Here is a 20,169-nt window from a genome sequence, read left to right on the forward strand (position 1 = left end):
GAAGGCTGGAAGAGCATAGAGATGCCCGTCTGCGCCGGTGAGAGTGATATGCTAAAGGGAGAGTCGATCGAACACCATGTGTAGACCGTGACGTTACCGCCCTATGTCGGTGAACCTGTTAGCTGACGGCCCGAAGTGGTATAGCGATTAGAGCCTCATCATCTTCTGAACGCGAAGATGTCCTCAGGAGAAGACGGGCCGAGAGCCATGAGCAGGTTCAGAAAGGACAGGAATCAAACGTTGCAGCAGGATAGCTGGGCAGGATAGCATAGCACGACCACAGAGCATAGCATCAGAGCCCCAACAGGACAGGAACATCAACGTAAGGACTTACCGCGAGGGGAAAGGTGAGGCTCAAAACACGGGATCACCCAGTAATCAGGTAGGTAGAGACCTTGAAAAAAAAATTAAGGGGCTCAAATTAAAGAGAAGCAGAATTGAACATGAAGAAAAGGGGGAAAATTGGAGACGAAGACTGGTTTGAGGCTCTGTCAAGTGGGCCTCTTTTCCCCGAGGCTCTGTCTTCGTATTTCCTTTTTCTCTTTTCTACCCTTCCTTATTCTTCGGATCTCTCGAATTTACGGGAGTTCTGGTTATTGAGGAAAGGATTTGTCCTTCCAACTATATCACCGAAGGATCACCAGACGCAACGCAGATGACAATCGGAGGATTTTGAGGGCCGGTCGCACATCCCAGGATTCTCTTGTCCTTCACAAGGCTCCACTATTTCGCACTTCGGAGTCATTAACCGGGATTGCGTTGAACCCTCGCAGCCTCCCCAGCGATGATCACAGAGTGAAGGATGATTCTGATGATCATGATTAGGACGAACAGTCTACACAGCACGATCCATAAGTTCCTACAGAGCCCCTCTTCAGAAGGATTTGCCGACGCAACAAGATCCACGTTGCCCGCGTTTCAGGAGAAGCCGGTCAGCGCCCTCCCCCCCCTCTTCGCAATACGCGGCCCGCGCCGAGCATTTCGTTGCGACACTGCACCTCCTCTTCGTGGCCCTAGTGACGAGCCCATTTGTCCCGGTGTGGGTTCCCTAAGTTTTTCTTGGTTTCTGGGTTGGGTTCTTCAAGCCCAGTCAGCCTCACTTTACCCGGAGCCGCAGGACCAGCCTCATTCCTCAACCCCCTCTTTCTTTGCACCCAATGATAATCCCGCGGGTGGCACACGTTATGACCCCCTTCTACGGGAGCGAAAACGAGAGGTAACGAGGCAGTGGGAGAACCTCCCCCCGAAAAGAAGCTAAAGCAAATGTGGCGCATTGACGTAGAGATGGTGCGCACGCAGAAGAATCGACGGGTTCTCGACCAACGTGGACCGAATGAGCGTCGCTGACAGGACGTACTTTGACCAGACTGGGATCGGGTCGCTAAAAATAAGTTTGCTCTTGTCACCTAGGTCATAGGCAAATAGATTAATCTCTCAAAAGGTTTATGTACAGTCGTCCCGATCGGGCATTCCTAGACCTCGATCGAGACAAGACACAGGGCACCGAAAATATCTACTACTCCGACTTCTGAGCCTCTACAATTTGCCCTTCTGCTGCGATTGCCGTTGTACCTGCTTCACCTGCTCCCACGCATACAGTGCAAATGGCTTGGCCCGCTTAGCGTACTCACTCGCCCGTGCACTGCTCGCCTGCCGGCCTGCAAAACGGGCCGCAATGCCCTGCATGATTACGGAGCCTCGGAAGGCGAAGAACGCATCACCCCAGAGGATGTCTTCTGTCGGATCGTATCCCGCCACCGCACTGTACCAGCGTATGCAATCCTCGCGCGACGGCAGCCCCGGCACTCGTCCAGGCTGGAACGCCTCGGTGTTGCTGTCCGCCCCTTCCATGACGTACGGGCTGGTCAGGTTGCAAAAGTCCGAGAGCGGATGGCCCACGGTGGCCATTTCCCAATCCAGAATTCCAATGACTCGCGGCTCCGTCCGGTGGAAGATCATGTTGTCGATCTTGTAGTCTCCGTGCACCAACGTGCCTCGATCGCGCGGCTGCGTCGTCTTCTGCGTGAAGAATCGTACCATGTCCTCAAAGTGGGGGGAGCTCGCCCACGGGTTCCTTGGTGTCAGCATCGACCACCTGAGCCTGTGCCTTGGATACCGTTGTGAATGTCGCAATCTGTCGATCGTAGAAACCTGTCGGCTTGCCGAACTTCTCAAGTCCCAGGTTCTTGGGTATGACCCGGTGGAATTTGGCCAGTGTTTCCACGGCTGATTTCCATCTTTAAAAAACAGTGAGCTTGGTACTTTTTCTACAAAAAAAAAATAAAAATTTCTGCACATACAGTGCATTCCTCTCATCTGCGCTAACACCAGGCATCGCCGGGTCAGTGAAGTGTCGCCCGTCCAAGAACTCCATGATGTAAAATGGTGTGCCGATCACGCTGTTGTCCTCGCACAGACATAAAGCCTCGGGCACCGGTACGTCGGTCTGACCAAGTGCCTGTATGATTTGGAACTCTCGATCCACCCGGTGCGCTGTCTTCGAGAGCAGCTTGCCTGGAGGCTTCTTGCGTAGGACGTATTGTTTGCCGTCGGCACTTGTAAGCTGGTAAGTGGGGTTGGATTGACCAAATCCGAACTATGTATAATGAGTGTGCTGTACATTTCTTGATCCGGGAACATGGGGCATGGTTGGCAACAAAACTGACCTGCTTCAGCCCCAGCGGTGTCTTGAGCGCGGGAACATGCTGGTCGACATATCGCTCCAATGAAGGCAGATCTATTGGTTGTCGTACTTCGCCCGCCATGATGTCAAGATAGAAAATGAAATCAGGATTCAATTCGAGTCTACTCGGATATATATTGAAGCAGCGGTGGAAATGGAAACGAAACTCAACCTCAGAACAACCGGGGTACCTCGGCCCCAGTGAACCCTCGGTCACCCCGTTGAGCGGGGAGAGCAACGTGCAAACATTACAAACAATCAAGCCTAGCTCTCACCGCCGAGACACGCGCGCGGGACGCGCGCGCAAGGGACTGCAAGCTCACCGCGAACCACACCGCAATTCCGTAGGTCTTTTTCCTCAATTAATCCTGACTCTTTCACCTAGTCTTTCTTTTTGTTTTTTTTTCTTTTTACTCAAGTCAATTTCTGGCAATGACCAAAGAGACCACTCCACCCACTACCGTCCCTGCCACACGCGAGCCCCCCCTCCCTCCCCGCCTCCCCGCTAGCTAAACGCTCCAAGACCGACGCCATGACTGCCACTACCCCCGCGGTTACCTCAATCCAGCAGCCTATGCCCCCGCTTCTTGTGAAGAAGCTGGTGGCTTCTGCGAAGGCCCCTACTCGCGGCTCGGCTTTCGCCGCGGGGTATGATATGTACAGTGCGAAGGAGACGGTCATCCCCGCTAAGGGCAAGGCTATGGTTGATACCGGCATTGCGATTGCTGTGCCTGAAGGAACCTGTATGTTGACCGGATGCCTGACCTATCTCTGTGGCAATGGCAGTGCTTGTACAAAAAAAAAAAGCTAATCTTGAGCTCTGGATTAGATGGTCGCGTGGCCCCCCGCAGTGGTCTCGCTTCAAAGCACTTCATTGACACTGGTGCCGGTGTTATCGACGCTGACTACCGTGGTGAGGTCAAGGTCCTTCTGTTCAATCACTCCGATGTCGACTTCCCTGGTATGTCGTGATGACTCGTGGGTTGCGGTTTACTTGCTGATACATTAGAATAGTCAAGGAGGGTGACCGTATTGCCCAGCTGGTTCTGGAGAGGGTGAGGATTTTTTTTTTATTGTTCTGGTAGGGGTTTGATGGTCTGTCTAACGATTTATAGATCTACACCCCCGAAGTCACCGTTGTTGAGGAGTTGGAAGAGAGTGTCCGTGGTGCTGGTGGGTTCGGCAGCACCGGAATTTAAACAATCACAAAAGACGAAATATAATTATAACTTAGAACTGGATCTTCGAAGATTAATGAATTTACGTCTCGAGAAGGACTCTGTCCAAACATTTGAAAGATAAAGATTCTTTGTCTGGATTCAAAATGAATCTATGTATGAACCGAAATGTGGTTTGGACGCTATTATGGTGCGCTCATATCTATATCTGCTCTTCGCTTCGCCCCATGATCTAATCGTGTTGCGTTTCGCCAAAGTTATCAACATAAGCTGCTATTGCATTTGGGTCGGGAGATCTTCTTTGCTCCACTGTTGCACCTCGAATGTGACGAGGGGATCCCAAAGGAAACGTGTGTTCCGGACTAGTCGCACTTCGGCAGCCTTGGTTCGGCGCAGATGGTCACGTTTCTGCTGCTCTTCAGAGCTCAAATCTCCGTTCTGCCCAGGAACGGCAGCCGCTAATTCCGCATTGCGGGCTTCCATGGTCCGCTCAAGGATGCTGTGCATGCTAGCGAGCACCTTGACGGTCGCCCGCGCCAGAGGTAAATCACTGGCTGGTACACTGTCGGGTGACACCCAGGAACGGGTGTTCTGAAGACCCTCGCCAGCGTTGATGACGGCTTCGCGGAGCCGGGCCACCATCAGGGCGGCGAACATGTCGCCAGTACCGCTGAAGAAGCAGTCGAGGGCTGGCACGTCGATGCGGAATAAACGTGGAGATCCGTCACACTGCGTGGTGGAGCCAATGACAGTCAGGTAATTCTTGGGTGGGCTGGGGGTGTTGCCCGATTGAGACAGTTTGAACAGCTGGACGGAGGTGATGATGACATGGGGGATGGAATAAATGCGGTGAATGGCGGTCATGGCCTCGGCCAGAGTGGCGAGGGAAGTAATCTTGATTCCAGAGAGGACTCTGCGGCTCATGTTAGAGACGGATGTCACATACTCGGAGACGGATGTGTAACACACTCGGCTTCAAATTGGTTTGGTAGGATTAAGTCTGCGTGTTGAATGATCTCCTTGTAAGCAGGGACGACATCGTCATTGACATAGAGGCGACCCTGATCGCCCATGACAGGATCCAATACTAAGGTGACGGTTAGAGGGTATCATTGGAAGCATTGACTTGAACTCACCCCAGAAAAATGACCCAGGCTTGTCCTCGGCCTTCCGCTTCAGGTCAATGGCAATGTTGCCCACAGCTTCTACGGCAGCGGCACTGGGGGGCGTACCCAGACAGCATCACATCAAAGTCCGTCAGGTTACTTTGGCAAAGACCCTGGTAGAGGTCGGTAATCTCCGGGGCGGTTGCGCGCGTGCCCTTGAATTGTCGGTATCCGGTGTGGTTGCCTACCCTGTAAGTCAATTGAGATCATTGACGGCTTCTCGTTGGAGTGAGACGCACTGAAATGCACCGTGTTCAATGCGGCGACCTCACAGCCCATCGACTGCATGACCAACGTGGCCATGGTATTTCCCACATGGCTAGTGGGCTGTCAGTTCTAACCCCACACCGGTCGAGACGATCACGTACCCATACACCACCTAGGAAGACGTTAGTGTTGGAAAGTGATTAGACGGGGATAGACTGACATGACTGGCCACCGCCAAGACCCTCGTTTCGGGCACGAGAGATTCCTCCATGATTGTTGCAATGTAGAAAGTTGACGTGGGGGAAGATTGGAACCATCGGACATTGACTCCGCCCGGCATTCTACCTTACCTAATTGGTTCCGTTCACCGCGGACGAGAACAAGCATTGGACGCTGCTCCTCGATCATAGGGAATGCGATTGGCATTGCGATTGAATCTAGCAACCCATGCTGGAGTAGTTTCTCATATCCTAGGATCGATCATAGACATTTCTGTCTGATCGACACGAGCTACCCCTCGTGCTCCCGCACTCCTTGCTTACGGGCATCCTTTAATTTCAACACGAGACAAGATAGGTTGCACGAAGTCAAGATGAATGTTCACGAACCTGAGCTAGGCCGCCATTGAGGCAGAGGAAGGCAACCCCGGCTCTTCATTATCACCATGAAATCCGCAGACTCCAAACTCTGCCGCTTTCCCCCAGCTCCTCCGTGCTCCGTCTCGACCAAGTAAGCCGAATCAACCCCCGTACCCGCAAAGATACCAAGATTGGCTTTGAATGGGCCCTAATGACCAGGTTCTGGCCAGGGGAGACACAGCGCCGTCTCCACCGACCGATCTAGTCCGTCGGCCTCTTCTCATTCGGGCTTTAGCGCAACAACTGTGCTGTGCTCGGCCTGCTTCACTTGGTACACTAAAAACTCAACTTCCCCTGCTCTATCCTTTCGCGCGCCAACCCGTATGTCGAGCTGGGTGTTCCGGGCTCATGAATGCCATGTCGCATAATCCATAGCCCTGTCTTAATTTCTTCCTTCAAGCCCGCCGTGGCTACGTCGTTCGTTACTGCAACCCCATGAATCGCATCACTTCCATCCGTTCGGTCTGCCCAAGCGGCCGAAACGCGTCGCTCTCTTCAATGCCAACACACGCTCGTTCATCCAGTCGCCGGTCCCTACTCAACCGGTGCATATTCGCCATCGGCTCTTTCTACCAGAGCCTTCTAATTTTAATGCTTATTTTGTGCCTTTTGCCCGTGTCCTCGGCTCAGCCCACCACCGCCGTATCAGATCTCGTTGCCAACATTCCACGAGCGGCTGCGGCTCCAAGTGGAGAGATCATCGACGATCACCACGAGAGATCGACATTCCCGGAGAAAACGCGGTTGCATATTGGTTCTGACTCGGTGAACGGCGGCATTCTAATACCTCGAAGCACAAACTCGGATATGCCCACCGCGTTCGACACTGTCTCCTCCAATTTTGCCAATGCCACCTGTGTATCATTTTTCAAAACGTTCCTCGCCAACACAACAGTAACAGAATGCCACGCGGTATCTTTACTAATGGAAAACTCCAACTCATTTTTCCATACCTTGACTTCCGCCCAGGCCACTTCGCGCGTTCTCGACACCGCATGCTCGGAGCCCCTCTCCAAATGCTCGACCATCATGACCAACCTGGCCTCCCAGATGCTCTCCGATAGTCATTGCGGACAGGACTATCAATCAGGCAACTCATTCGTGCAGGGTGCCTACGAGGACCTGATGGCGTATGAACCTATGTATCTTGCCACATGCCTCACGAACGTGGCGACTGGTGACTACTGTTTTGTGGATGCTGTACAGAACAGTGCCGCCCCAAATGACTATAACGTTTATCTCATGCCCCTTGGCAGCACAATCGGTACAGGCAACTTGACTTGTAATCAGTGCCTGAAGGATACCATGACTACTTTCGCCCACTGGGCCGTGGTCGACGGCCAGCCTCTGGACACCACCTATCTTCCCTCAGCCAGGCAAGTCAATGATATCTGTGGGGCCGGTTTTGCCAATGTCAATATCACTGTCGGCAGCGATTCAGTCACATCAGGGGGCCCACTGACACTTCCATTACCCAACATCCGATTCCTTGTCTCGGTAATTGGGCTAGTGCTCGGGACAATAACCATGGGAGTACTTTAATTGTTAATATCCGCGTTGCTTCATCTGAAAGGGCATCTTTATCTCCCCTTTGTTCAGGAGTTATGGTCATGTGTGACGATAGCGAATAGCGTGCCAATCTTTGTGTATAATCTTTCTATTTTTTTTTTTCATTACGCAAATTAATCTGTACAATCTTTTGAATGTGCTTTTCAAGCAGTATAGTTCTTATAAGCTCGAGTGTGAGGGATGAAAACAGGGGAATCTTGGGGGCGGCGATCAGCCCTCGCTCAGCCTCCCCCAACATGGCAGCTGTATGTCATTCGCGTCCATTTTCCTTTGAGATTAATCTTGCCTTGGCCCTTGGCAAAAGCCTTTCTTCTCAAAGTTTTCGCCTTGATGGCCTTGCCCTAGGTTTCAGCTGCCTGACTAGGACACCAAAGAGCCATTCTCCGAGCTTTGGCCGACTCCCTCTACGACTCCACCTGCAGCTCGACAGACCTCATCAACCAGGCATAAAATGAGCTAAGCTTGCTCTTGATAGTGCCGGCACTTGCTGAGACGCTACTGTGGTTTTTAAGCCAGCGCATCAGCCCAAAATTTGGAGAAAATGCTGCAAAACTGCCATCATGCGCTACTGGATTTGCAAAAGCTTCAAGCCACTGGGAGTGGGGAAGGGCCGCTAAGTCAGATCTCGGATATTTGCGCGCAATTCTCAGATCTGATCTTTGAACTCGGTGTGATGAATGTTAGTGTGATGATGTGTGTCGTCTCTTTCACATGCGAGATGGTAGGATTACTGACTATATTCCCAGATCGTCGCAAAAGTATGTCAATTGTATCTTGCGAAGCTTTATCGAAGATATCATCAATCGAAGATATCAAGATTGGCAAGCGTGAGACTGAGATCGTCTCTTTGTGCTCTTGATGATTCTTCTTTGCACAATGATCAAAACAGTGATCAAGAGAGCGCGGGGGAAAAGCTGCAACAAGAGCTGCAAGACGCTGGCATTACACCCGGGCTATCTTTCCAAGAGACCGCGATATAATCCTGTCCACTTTTCGAAGAGATGCAGACTAAGAGGACCTCCTGAAGTATATCAGATCGACACCAGAAGTTTGTGAGCCGATTGATAGGTTACGATCATCCGCGGGCCCTCTAGCTGAATCTCAAGCGAAGTCCCAAGATTACGACCAGTCCAGCAAGGAGGTAGTGACAGAAAAAAGAAGAAATCTTCCCGTCCCAGTCACATTTGAGCTTCAGGACATTGACGACTCCTCAAAACACGCATGGGTCACTATGACCTCGCCATTAGATGACTTTCTTATTCCTGTTTGGACAGAGCCAGGCTTGCTGTCTAGCGACACCGACAAGCACTTAATTCGGCACATGGCAGCCCGACACACTCCCAATTCCCGTGGAAACATATGATAGACATCACCGGAGTGGAAGTAGGAGAAGTATATGGACATGGGCGGCTATCCTCGCCGGACCCCGCTCTTCAAGGCTGTACAGAAAGGCAACACCGAAATGGCGGAGTTGCTTCTTTCACGTGGCGCATATCCGAATTGTCAAGATTCCCACAAACAGTCACCCATAAATCTTGCTATCTCTCTGAACAGGGTTGAGATGGATAGGATATTCCCTCGGCATGGATTTGAATCTGGTGCCAATCCTACTGTGGCTGCCCGCATTTCCCCCTCCACCATCTAGGGCTCGCGACGCAAAGTCAAGTGCTGCTTATCAGTACTATTAAAGGAGCATGTAGTCTCAGCCTAAATACTTGATCACAAAATTAGCGCTTACATGAATACGGTTCTTATCCAGCATGGCGTGCATCCTAGGCATCAGCAAAAACATCAACATCTTGCACGAATCCACGAGGACGAGTGGGCTGCCAATCCGGCAAAGGGGTAGTACAGTATTTCCGGAAATCGGTGTCACATATAAAGGGTCCGATTATTACTTAGAATAATAAATAGGGGACTCTGAGCTCGAAGACTTTTATTAAGTATATTGTCCCCAAAGATTAATTTAATATTAATCTTTAAGATAATTATCGTATTAATGCCCTTCTAATATAGAATAGGGCACCTTATTATTAGTTATACCAGATAAAGAATCATATAGCCTTAATATTACTATTCTAATAAGTATTGAAATGGGAACGGCTCGATGGCTGTCTGGCGATGCAGACTGGACAACACACACACACACACTGCCTGTCTGGTGTAGAGGATGCTGGATGAGGCCGTACTGATGCCCTGTTGTGGCCGTGCGGGATAATCTTAATACTGTATCATGGATAGAAGAAATTAGGTGAATCCTGAATGAATTAGGTAGATAACTTGTCTCTAAGTGTGTCTAGAGATATACTATATACTGCAGATATTAAATTATGCCTAAGGCCACACATAGGCTTATTATATCACTAATTCTCCCACTATATACCACCCCTCCCTATAAAATTAACTGTCCCGTGGTTAAGCGCAGTCAATTTAGAATACCTAAGCTAATTTTATAATAGTAAAGAAAGATAGGACCAGAATACCTATTCCCTATCGCCGCGGATATTATATCTCTTCCTTATTATTATTATCCTCCGGAGGTACAATTTCTGGATTAGGGGGGACTAATATATAGCCTTAATATCTTATAGTAGAAGAAGGAATCTTTCCCGAATGCTAGCTTCTCCGCTATAATTATATCTCTAAATAATTAGGCGTATATTTGCTATACCTTCTTCCTCTATAAGATAATATAGGCAGTTACTATAGCTTTATCCGGTCCGAAGAGAATATCTAACTTAGCTAATACACTAAGGTCTATTTAGTGGCTACGACTAACTAAGTATTTAGAGATTAAACCTTCCCCGCGGAATTGTGGCGCTATAGGGAATATATACTATAAATAGCTATATATATTACTTATAAGCCCTAATAGAGTTTTTAGAGCTTACGTGAGGTCTTAGTGTGCCGCAGATACTTCTTTCTATATACTGGACTTTAGAGTATTTAGAGTTAAGTAGTTATCTCTAATACGTATAAACTATAGTAAAATACTTCTCTGCCTCTTAGTTATGGGGCCCGTTAACCTATAGGGGATATTAGGTAAGCTAATTCGGATATCACTAGCTATATAGATCTTCTTTACTTAGTTAGTGCTATATCTCTTAGTATCTTCTAGGGTCTAAAGCTAATTATTAATTTTCTATATAAAGCTATCTGTAGTATTCGTCCTATCCCGTACGAGAGCTTACTACTTCTAAATATAGCGATATATATTAGGTAAAATCTTAGTATAGTTCTATTTATCTTTATTATCTAATATTAGACTACCTTATAGGATTACGCTACCTTATTTAGTCTGTACTAGGTTATTTAGATTTACGTTAATATACCTAAAATAAGTCTGTTCCTTAGGTATAGTACTCTTTACGTAGTACGGGAAAGAGATCAGTTAGTAAGCGTGGTCTAGCCAGAAGAAAATATAGTATATATAGTACGCTAGATCCTAACGGATAAGCTATTAAATAATACTATATTATATATTCCTTAACTACCTAAGGCGAGGCTTACCTATATAAGGTAAATAGTAATAATTATATATATTTATCTCCTTATATGTGAGAGTAAGAAGGCTACCTAGATAATACCTATCGAAGTCCTCCTTTAATTAGCTAAATAACTACGGAATAACTATACTCCCTCGCTCTTATATTTATAACTTTAATATAATAGGTATAGGCGTTATAGGGTCGGGAGTAGGAGATACCCTATAATAAAGGCTTTCGAAGGATAACTAGGTTACCCTATGATAGTTAGCGATAATAGGAGGATTAGCCTAATACTTAAAGTAATAGAAATCTAACTATAACTTATTAATATCTAATAAAAACTATATCCGGTTCTCCTTTATTATAGTGTCTTAGTCCTTAGTGTGTCGGTAAATAAAATTAATTCGCACTATTAGTGCCGCGTAGTCCTTATTAGTATTATATATATTAAATAATTTAAACACTCTCTTCGTATAAGATAGATAGATTATATCCTTAGTAAAGGTTAAATCTAGTTCCGGAAGGGACAGCTTTCTAATATACCTAAGTGCTACTAACTTTTATTTATTTATAGTATCCGTAAGAAGGGCTAAAGTCTTATTTATAGCTACTCTTTAGGCGGTATAATTATATTTAGTAGTCTCCTTTCTCTCCTACGAGGGGTTATATTCCTTATTACTTTCTAATAGAAAATTATTAGGAAGTGACTGGGCTATAAAAAGATTAAAGACCACACTAGCTAAGTCGCTAATAGATATTAGGTTAGCCGTATATTCCTTATCTAACTCTTTAAGCTATATCGCTATATCCTATATATTATTAGGTGTAACACTCTTAGGATCACAGTTATCTATCGCTTTAGTATTAGTATCGGCCTTATCCTCTGTCTTAACCGTAATAATAGAAATAAACTATCCTAAAAGAGCAGTCTAGCCTCCCGATTCGATAGTGGGTAGATCCTAGCTAAAGCCTACTTCGTAGTAGTACCTATCCTAGTCTAGTTATAGTCTATACTGTCGGGATATAAGGGTAAAGCTACCACGAAGCAGATCGTGGCCCCTTAAGTCCGTGGGATCAACCTTAGTCCGGCCAGGTCAGTCGGTGCCAGACAAAGGAAGAAGGTCAAAGGTCGTAGGATAGACTATAAGCAGATATAGCCTAAACGAAGGCAGAACCACAGTCCTGAGGATCAAAGGAAGAAGGATAGAAGAAGGTAGAGATGACTTTGGAAAGTGAAAATGACTTCAGGAAAGTAGAAATGACTTCAGGAAAGTAGAACTGACTTGATTCTATCTGCTAGAAAAGAAGGACGTATTTATAGGCTAGGATAGCCTAGAAATGACGTCTAGAATGACATACAAATGACGTACAAACACTAGGCAGCAACATAATGAAGGTGGCAAAGAAGGGAACCGAAGAGAAGCGAAAAGAATGATATCAAGGATCGACGGTCTAAGCCACCCCGAAGGCATCCCCGTAGGATCAGGCTATGCATGCCCAAAGGTAGACCATTTTACCCCTAAGGGAAAGTGGTCCGCCTATCCTTAAGGGGACTGAGGGTCGAAGTCTGTTCACCGAGGTCCGAAGACCATGGTCGAAGTCCGCGGGCAAGGCATGCCCGCAGGCACCCCCGAAGGAACGGACCATTCATGCCTGAAGGCGGACCATCTACCCCTAAAGGAAAATGGTCCCGCCTATCGTTCGGGGGAGGGCCGCGGACCAGAATCAGAAGTGGTCAACATATCATTTTGATAGAAGAAAAATCTGGTCACGTGATCAATGCAATCTGGTCTTATATGTTGAATATAAGAGTAGATCTTTCTATGTAGCATTGGTCTATATTCCAATATATACTAAATAAGATTCTCTTATCTAAGGGCTAAGGTACACTTCCGGGAGGAGGGCCTTTAAAAGATCCCCTTAAATAACTCTTTTAGTATTTCGGATATCTCTGCCTAGCGATAATAAGCGAGAGAGAACTTTATTATTAATAGAGAGGCGGACGTTATCGTAGCTAAGGCTAATAATAATAAACCTACTCGCTAGCTCTACTATCGAACGAGTAATTAAGTAACCGAAGAAGGTATTCGCTTACTATTCTCTTTATACTTCGATAGCTTTTAGCTTATTCGTAATAAGATATTACTTATTCTAGGCGCGTTATACTTATATCCTTTAGCCTTCAGATTACCTTCTCTGGAACTCCTTATATCTTCCGAGCCTCTCTATAGTTCTTCCTTATTAATATACTAATACAGTAAATTAATAGCACGCTCTATATAATTATAATTTATAAGTAGCCTATCGAATAGTTAAGATACGAGCTTATATACCTAAAGCTACTTATAGCTTCGAAGAAGCTAAAGGGTATTCTCGATACTATTAATAGGCTATCTATATACCTCGATATCTCTTAGGAGGTTATCGTTATCTATATCGATCAGAATTCGTATACAAAGATATACGAAGGTATATAAGGGTATAGTAGGGGGGTTAGAAAGAGAGATTTTATAAAGTAAGGTTTTCAAAGTAAAGTTTAGGGCTTTTAGTATTTTATATTCTAATACTTTATAGGGGATTTACTATATAGTCTTTTTAAACTAGTAACAAACTTATAATAAATAAAGGAAAATCGTAGTAATAAGCGTTTAATCGGTAATAACTAGTAGTAATAAGTATCGTTCCCCTTCTTATTATAATAGGAGAGCCGTCCCTTAGCGATATAAATAAGTGTAAGGTATAAGGTATTTTAGTGCCTTAGGCGAAGGATCTTTTTTGGCCGAAAAAGTATCTCGTAGTATCAGTAAAATAATCGTTTAAATAGTAGGATAAAAGAGTTATTATATTACTCTTAGTTAACTAATTAGTCTTTGCTTCCGAAGGTAGCTAGTCTATATAATATCCTATATCCTATCAGAATCTCTTATTTTATAAGGGTAGAATCTTTTAAGTCTATTACTATTAATTATATCTGTATTCTTATCTCTGATATAATATAGGATAGTGCCGTTAAGTTCCCTAATAGAGTAGGATCTATTTCCTTTAATAGACTTAATCTAGTATAATCTAAGCTATCGAAAGCGAAGCTTCTAAATAAATATTATATCTAAAGACCTTTAACTATTATATAGTAAGATATAGTTATCTTTCTTAAGCGGAGTGTCACGAGTGCGATAATAGTCGTTAAAGTATCTTATATTATTCTCCTTAAGGCGGTTTATTTATAGGATAGCTTCCTTAATATCCTTCTCTCGTCTTTTAATCTATCGTACGCGTATTATAATAAGACTCGGTCTATCCTAGATAGTTACCTATAATAATATACTCTATATAGGTATCTTTAGTTTAACCGACAAAACTATATATACCCTAAATAGGAAATAGTATAGGCTAATTCCGGTAGTAATATTAATAGTCACTTAGTCTGCTATTAATCTTAGAGAGTGCGTCCTTTAATATTCTTATAGAACGCTTAACCGGGCTATTTGAGCTAGGATAATATACTAAAATAGTGACCTTCTTAATATCGCGGTCTTTAAGGAATTTTAGTGTCTTACTACGGTTTTTAGGTCTATTATCTATAATAATCTTTCTTAGATATCTATAGCGGTAGATAATATCTTTGTAAATAAAACTCTAGATTACTTTAGAATCTACGCTAGTGAGGACTCGTGCTTTTACCTAGCCACTAACTAACTCTCGCCCTTAGACGACAGATTTAAAGCTATCCTTATCTAGTATATAGGTAGTATTAATAAATCACTTATTAAATAGCCTTAGGTTCTTTAGGGTGATAGCGGGCTTATATATCCGTGTTAGGTCTCGTGCTTAGTATTCGATTTAGGTTCTAATAAATGCGGCGGTATCTTTAAATATTCGTGGCTAATAGTATTAGTACTTTAATAATATATAAGTGGCTTCTCGACCTTTATAGGATAAATCTGTATATACGCTATATAGTATATTCTATTAGTCTTCCTTATTATCGAGAATACGTCGTAAGATCTCTATTCTTCCCTTCTATTAATAGAAGAGGTGGCCGTCTTAGTAAACGAACTTTATATAGCGTTTCTTAAAGTGGTAGAATTAACTACGAGACATTTCTGGCGGTCTTCTTAGTGTAATTAGGTACCGCGCGATATCTTATTGTCAGCATATTCAAGGACTGTCAGCATTACCTTTAGTCATCCAAGAAGACTATGATCTTTATAATTGGTCAGGTAAATACGAAAAGCCACCTAATTATAATAGGTCTATTAAAAGGTGTTCTATGGATAGAACATTAATGATGCCTTGATATAGGTCTAGACTATTGATGATACCTTGACAATAGGTCTAGACTAAAAATGATGCCTAGACTATAATTGATTTCAAAGCAAGACAGGCCTAGACTTAAAACAATGCAAGTCTAATATAGGCCTAGAATATTCTTGATTGGATATAAATATGTCCGCAATTCCCTACAAGAAAAATACAATTCTTCTTCAATCATCATATCATACCCTGAGGTTTCCTATTAAGGAAATATTCTTTTATTCATCGAAGGATAAAAGACTTGATCTCCCATTTGATCTCCCACTGGATCTCCCACACTTATGATTCGATCGAATAACCCTCTCTAAGAGGCAGGACTATAGCGTCAGCGGTAGGGTTATTATCCTTATCCTTATCTATTATAACAGCGGCACGCGCTAGGAAACAGCTCGCCCGTAAGTAGGACACTTCCGTATTAATAAAGTTATCAACGTTAACCTCCTACTATTATTGCCTAATTTCTTCTTTAGTAGCAGGACGCCTTAAAAGCCTATCTGCTGCGCTATTCTTCCTCCCTAATATATACTTAACGTTAAAGTTAAAGAGTCAGATCTATACTATCTACCGAGTTACTAGTGCACTAGGTAGGTCGGCTATAGGGCGATTTAGTTAGGACACTAATATTTTCGCGTCTGTTTCTAATATAAAGTAGATACTGTGACGCATGGTTCAGGGAGAATTCGAGGAGAGGTCACATGTGGTGAGCTAGTCCCGAATGGGACACGGGGGAGGGTATTGTTTGTAGTTGTTCTCTTTCTCTTTCTCTCTTCCCTTTCTTTCTCCAGTTTAGAACTTTTCGAATAGCACACGACTTCTTTCGTACTGGCTTGTGACAGATACTATATAACTAATATCGGAACTTCTTCAATACTATTAGTATAGCGCGATATTCTAGTTTGCCCGTATTATAGGTAAGCTACGTCTCTATTTATATACCTAATTTATATCGCGCGGGTTTCCTAATACTATCTTATTCTTATATTAGGACGGCGCCCTAACCCTTTCTAGATATATCTACCGCGATAATAATTATCAGAGGCTTAAAGTTATAGTTAATAGGTAACACAGTAAGGAATATAGAGAGCACTTCTTTAACCTAATCGAAAGCGGATTGCTACTTCGCCCCTTACTAAAATAGGGTATTCTTCCTTAGGTAGGTATATAGGCTATCTATAATAATCTGAAACCCGGCTACTAGAATACGGAAATAAATAGCTAATCTCACAAAAGAGCGTAATTTATCTTTAGTCGATAGGGTTAGCTAATTAATAAGCTTCGCTACCTTACTCTCTATAGCGCGGCGCCTATTAATATCGCAGACCTAGCTAATAACTTTAATACCTAATATAATAAATTAAGATTTTTCCGCTAAGACAGTAGCACTAGCTAGCTTAAGAAGATATAAAGTCTCGTTAAGATTCTAGAGGTACTCGAGGATAAACCTATATATTCCTAGTAATATAAACTTATTATTATATCGGGACCGCGGCCCTTTAACTATAACGTCGTCTAGAAATAACCTAGTAATAATACCAAAAATTAAATATAAGATCTATAATATCATATTTAAGAATTATAGTACTAAATTGGCCGCGCCTTATAGGATAGTGGTCTGTCGTAGAAGGTCTAGCGGGGTTTAAATAGTAGTGAGGTCCCTATTTTCTTCTGCGAGGGTAATCTAATTATATCCGGAATAGAGGTTAACTAAAGAGGCTAATATAAGTCCCGTAAATTCTTTAGCGAACTTATTAATATCCGGGGGTATATTTATGTCTCGCTTTATAACCTTATTAATTAGTATCGTAGTATTAATTAACCGATACTTACCTACGCCTTTTTTCTTTACTAGGAACTATAGGTTTCTGTACGGACTATTATATAGCTTAAGGATACCCTTTTGCAGTCTTTCTCGGAGTATCTTATTAATAATAGGCGCGAGAGTATAAGGAATCTTAAAGCTAGGATATTACTAAGCTTTATAGGGCATAGTCTTAATACGCTAGGCCGGTATAACTTCTTCACGAATACGACTTATATATTCCTAAGACTATATAAGTACCCCTTTCCCTCTTAAATAATAGCTTATATAGTAGTAGTCTCTCTCTAAGGAGAAGAGCTATATTAATAAGTAGTGTTTCCTCTCTCTTAGGCGTAAGCCTAGCCCCTCTCGCAATAGTTATTATACGAGGTCGTAGTAAGTTATCGAATTCGGAGGAAGTATTAGCGGCGCGGTACTTTGTGTAGTACTTTTCGAGGTATATCCTTTATCTACCCACGGTTAAGGAAGTATCTCTTGATATCGCAGTCAATCATCGCATACGTAAGCTTTTTCAACCTACATAGAAAACGGTACCTCATCTTTTGCAAGGAAGCTAGGACCTGCGACTTGAAATTCCTACCATGAATACAAAAAAGGGTACATGTGAGTCGGAAATTCGCACATACCATGTCTTCAACCCTGGATAGTTTTTACCTCCTTCTTATTAAGTCACACACTAGACCCTCCTGCTGGACGAACCACGAATTCTTCGTCTTCCACTCGCTCCCGGGCTTATGCAGCTGAAAGGTGAAATCGCGCAACAGCTGTGGAATAATTTTATGCATCTCGATGAGCGAGATATTCTTCCCCACACAAGTCCGGGATCCAGAACCAAACGCAAAAAAGCTCTGCTCCATTACTTTCAATTCCTCCGTGCTACTCTCCAGCCAACGGCCCGGAATAAATGACTCGGGATCCGGAAACACCTTTGGATCGTGATGCAGGACCCAAGCATTGATGCCAACCGTCGTCCCAGCAGGAATGTGCTTGCCACAAAGTATGGTTCCACCTTGGGGCACATGGCGTTCCAGAATGAACCCCACAGATGGATGAAGTCTCATCGCCTCCTTGATAACGGCAGCCAAGTAGGGTAAGTGGGACATCGATTCCTTGTAAGAGATGGGACTACTAAGTCGTCCCAATCTATCAGCCTCATCAATCTCTCCAACGAGCCTATCCATGGTCTTCGGGTTACGAAGCAAGAAATAGACAATTGCCCTAAGCGCAATAGCTGTCGTATCAGAACCGGCAAAGACATTCGTCGAAAGATGCACAATGACATCCCTCGTGCTCATCTTGCCCGGATCTGAGTAGTGGATTGCCATCCAACGCGAGAGCATATCCTTCCCTTTTTCTAAGTCGCGTTTCTCCAATTCCCCATCTCGCTTCAAGGATGCCCGGGAATTCACTTGTTTCAACGTAAACTGCAGAACCTGGTTCCAGCTCTCCATGGTAGGCATGAATATCGGCATAAGCGGATTCCCCAATAGAAGTTGATGCGCTTCAGGAACCTGCCCGCATAGACTAGCATACGCCAAGATACCCTGAATCCCACTCATCATATCATCGACATCGCGGCCTTCCTGCAGGAAGCCCAGTTTCTTTGCGAAGGTGAATTCTCCCACCACATCGAAAGCATAGTACTGTAGCCAGGTGCCCAAGTCAATCGGCCTCTTCTTGTCCGCGAAATCTTGCAGCTGGGAACAGAAAATCTCTGTGCAGGAATCGACAGCCGGTTCGAGCTCAAGGAGCGAAGTCACGCTATAAGCATTCGCGACAGGTCGCTTCTGCTCTCGATGGAACTGCTCGTCGCGGGTAGAGAAGAGGTTCATTTGAGGCGTCTTGTTCCAGGATATACATTGGATGGGGTAGAATCCTGTCTATAGTGTACCACCAGTCAGCCCATCGGTCAGTTTGCTATCGAGGCAAGAACAAGTAGGAGTGCCTTAGGTAGACCGGCCTACCTTCGTAAAGCCTTTATTCAGCCCATATATCACGGGGATTGCAGCGGGATCAGCGACCGAAACGTGGCGAGGGCCAATACGGACGAGCGGGCCATGTTGCCGATGGAGTTTTATTTCTGTACGATGGTGGTCTCCCTTCCACACGCTATGGAGCTTCCAGAGTCGTGTACATTTAGCAAGAGCTGGCCCTGGGATGCCAGATAATCTACCCCCGAATCTTCTCCAGAGGAGGCGGAGGGCAAGCAAGCTCACAAGCACAAAAAGAACGTTGGGCTGGAAGGCACCAAGGAGGTATGTATGAAGCATGACGCTCAACTGGAATAGCAATTTATCAATTCAAGTTGGAAACAGGAGAAGCAGCGTTAGCCGAGCAAACGCTTGACCTTTTGTATCGGAAGACGTATGCTAACCCCAAGGCTACCCCAAGGGCATTGTCCTCATTATGCGGGGTATCTCCACTATCGGGAATCCTCCATATTCCACGGATAATGAACACTTCCGAAATGACACAGAAAAAGGGAACTAGGGATGTTTGACGCACCTAATCAATGCCGCGATAGGTCTGTCCATCCCTGGAACTGGACCTAAAGCCGCCATATGAAACCTGAAGCAGGATTAACAGACCCTTCGGATGGCAAGTCGGAAGCAACAAGGTTACCTTAGTCTCAACTTAAATAGAAATCCGGATCTATGCCTTGGTCACCAAAGCAAACATCGGAAGTACTTTAACTTTTACGATACAATAGTACCTCCCAAGGAGGAAGAACAGCGCAGAACTCGCTAAATTCAGGGTTACGAGCGTGTCTCTGCGCAGATCCAGAAGCCCCGCTTGCCTTCCTGTGTTGATGCAGAGGTCGCAACGATGCATAGAGCTTTGCTGATTTTGCAACATTTGCCTATATTGATATTGGGTAGAGTTACTAGAGTGGAAATGGTGACATGTTTGCTGTTCGGACCGATACGTCGTGATTGTGATGTGGCCCAATCGGTGGTGATCCTAGCCGATGGGTCTGTCTATTTAGCTTAGTCTGATGATCCTCGGGTAACTTCTAAGCACACCAATTACTAGCTTAAGAGAACATCATTACGCGTACCTTCATAGAATATACTGAAGGGAGAAATGCCCATCTTATATTCGTCCGG

General features: G+C 44.7%; 4 protein-coding genes across 4 annotated transcripts; 1 reads left to right on the plus strand and 3 right to left on the minus strand.

Moving 5' to 3' along the window:
• Positions 1–1,536: 1,536 nt before the first annotated feature.
• N7477_004108 (phosphotransferase family protein) lies at positions 1,537–2,765 on the minus strand (the record flags this gene model as incomplete). Its single annotated transcript, XM_056965771.1, has 4 exons — positions 1,537–2,019; positions 2,069–2,237; positions 2,301–2,596; positions 2,667–2,765. The coding sequence occupies 4 exons, from the start codon at positions 2,763–2,765 to the stop codon at positions 1,537–1,539; spliced, it is 1,047 nt and encodes a 348-aa protein (XP_056825724.1).
• A 1,369-nt stretch (positions 2,766–4,134) lies between these two features.
• On the minus strand, positions 4,135–5,505 carry N7477_004109 (pyridoxal kinase; the record flags this gene model as incomplete). The annotated part of the gene is made up of 7 exons (XM_056965772.1): positions 4,135–4,774; positions 4,831–4,948; positions 4,998–5,066; positions 5,128–5,211; positions 5,267–5,346; positions 5,396–5,406; positions 5,455–5,505. 7 exons carry the CDS (start codon positions 5,503–5,505, stop codon positions 4,135–4,137), a joined length of 1,053 nt encoding a protein of 350 aa, XP_056825725.1.
• A 958-nt stretch (positions 5,506–6,463) lies between these two features.
• On the plus strand, positions 6,464–7,414 carry N7477_004110 (uncharacterized protein; the record flags this gene model as incomplete). Its single annotated transcript, XM_056965773.1, has 1 exon — positions 6,464–7,414. One exon carries the CDS (start codon positions 6,464–6,466, stop codon positions 7,412–7,414), a length of 951 nt encoding a protein of 316 aa, XP_056825726.1.
• A 10,298-nt stretch (positions 7,415–17,712) lies between these two features.
• On the minus strand, positions 17,713–18,894 carry N7477_004111 (cytochrome P450; the record flags this gene model as incomplete). Its single annotated transcript, XM_056965774.1, has 1 exon — positions 17,713–18,894. One exon carries the CDS (start codon positions 18,892–18,894, stop codon positions 17,713–17,715), a length of 1,182 nt encoding a protein of 393 aa, XP_056825727.1.
• Between the last annotated feature and the right edge of the window lie 1,275 nt (positions 18,895–20,169).

This window comes from Penicillium maclennaniae (assembly GCF_028827695.1).
Source record: "Penicillium maclennaniae strain IBT 15551 chromosome Unknown utg000003l:1.0-5670915.0:1.0-5674809.0, whole genome shotgun sequence".
In the NCBI taxonomy this organism is placed as follows: domain Eukaryota; kingdom Fungi; phylum Ascomycota; class Eurotiomycetes; order Eurotiales; family Aspergillaceae; genus Penicillium; species Penicillium maclennaniae.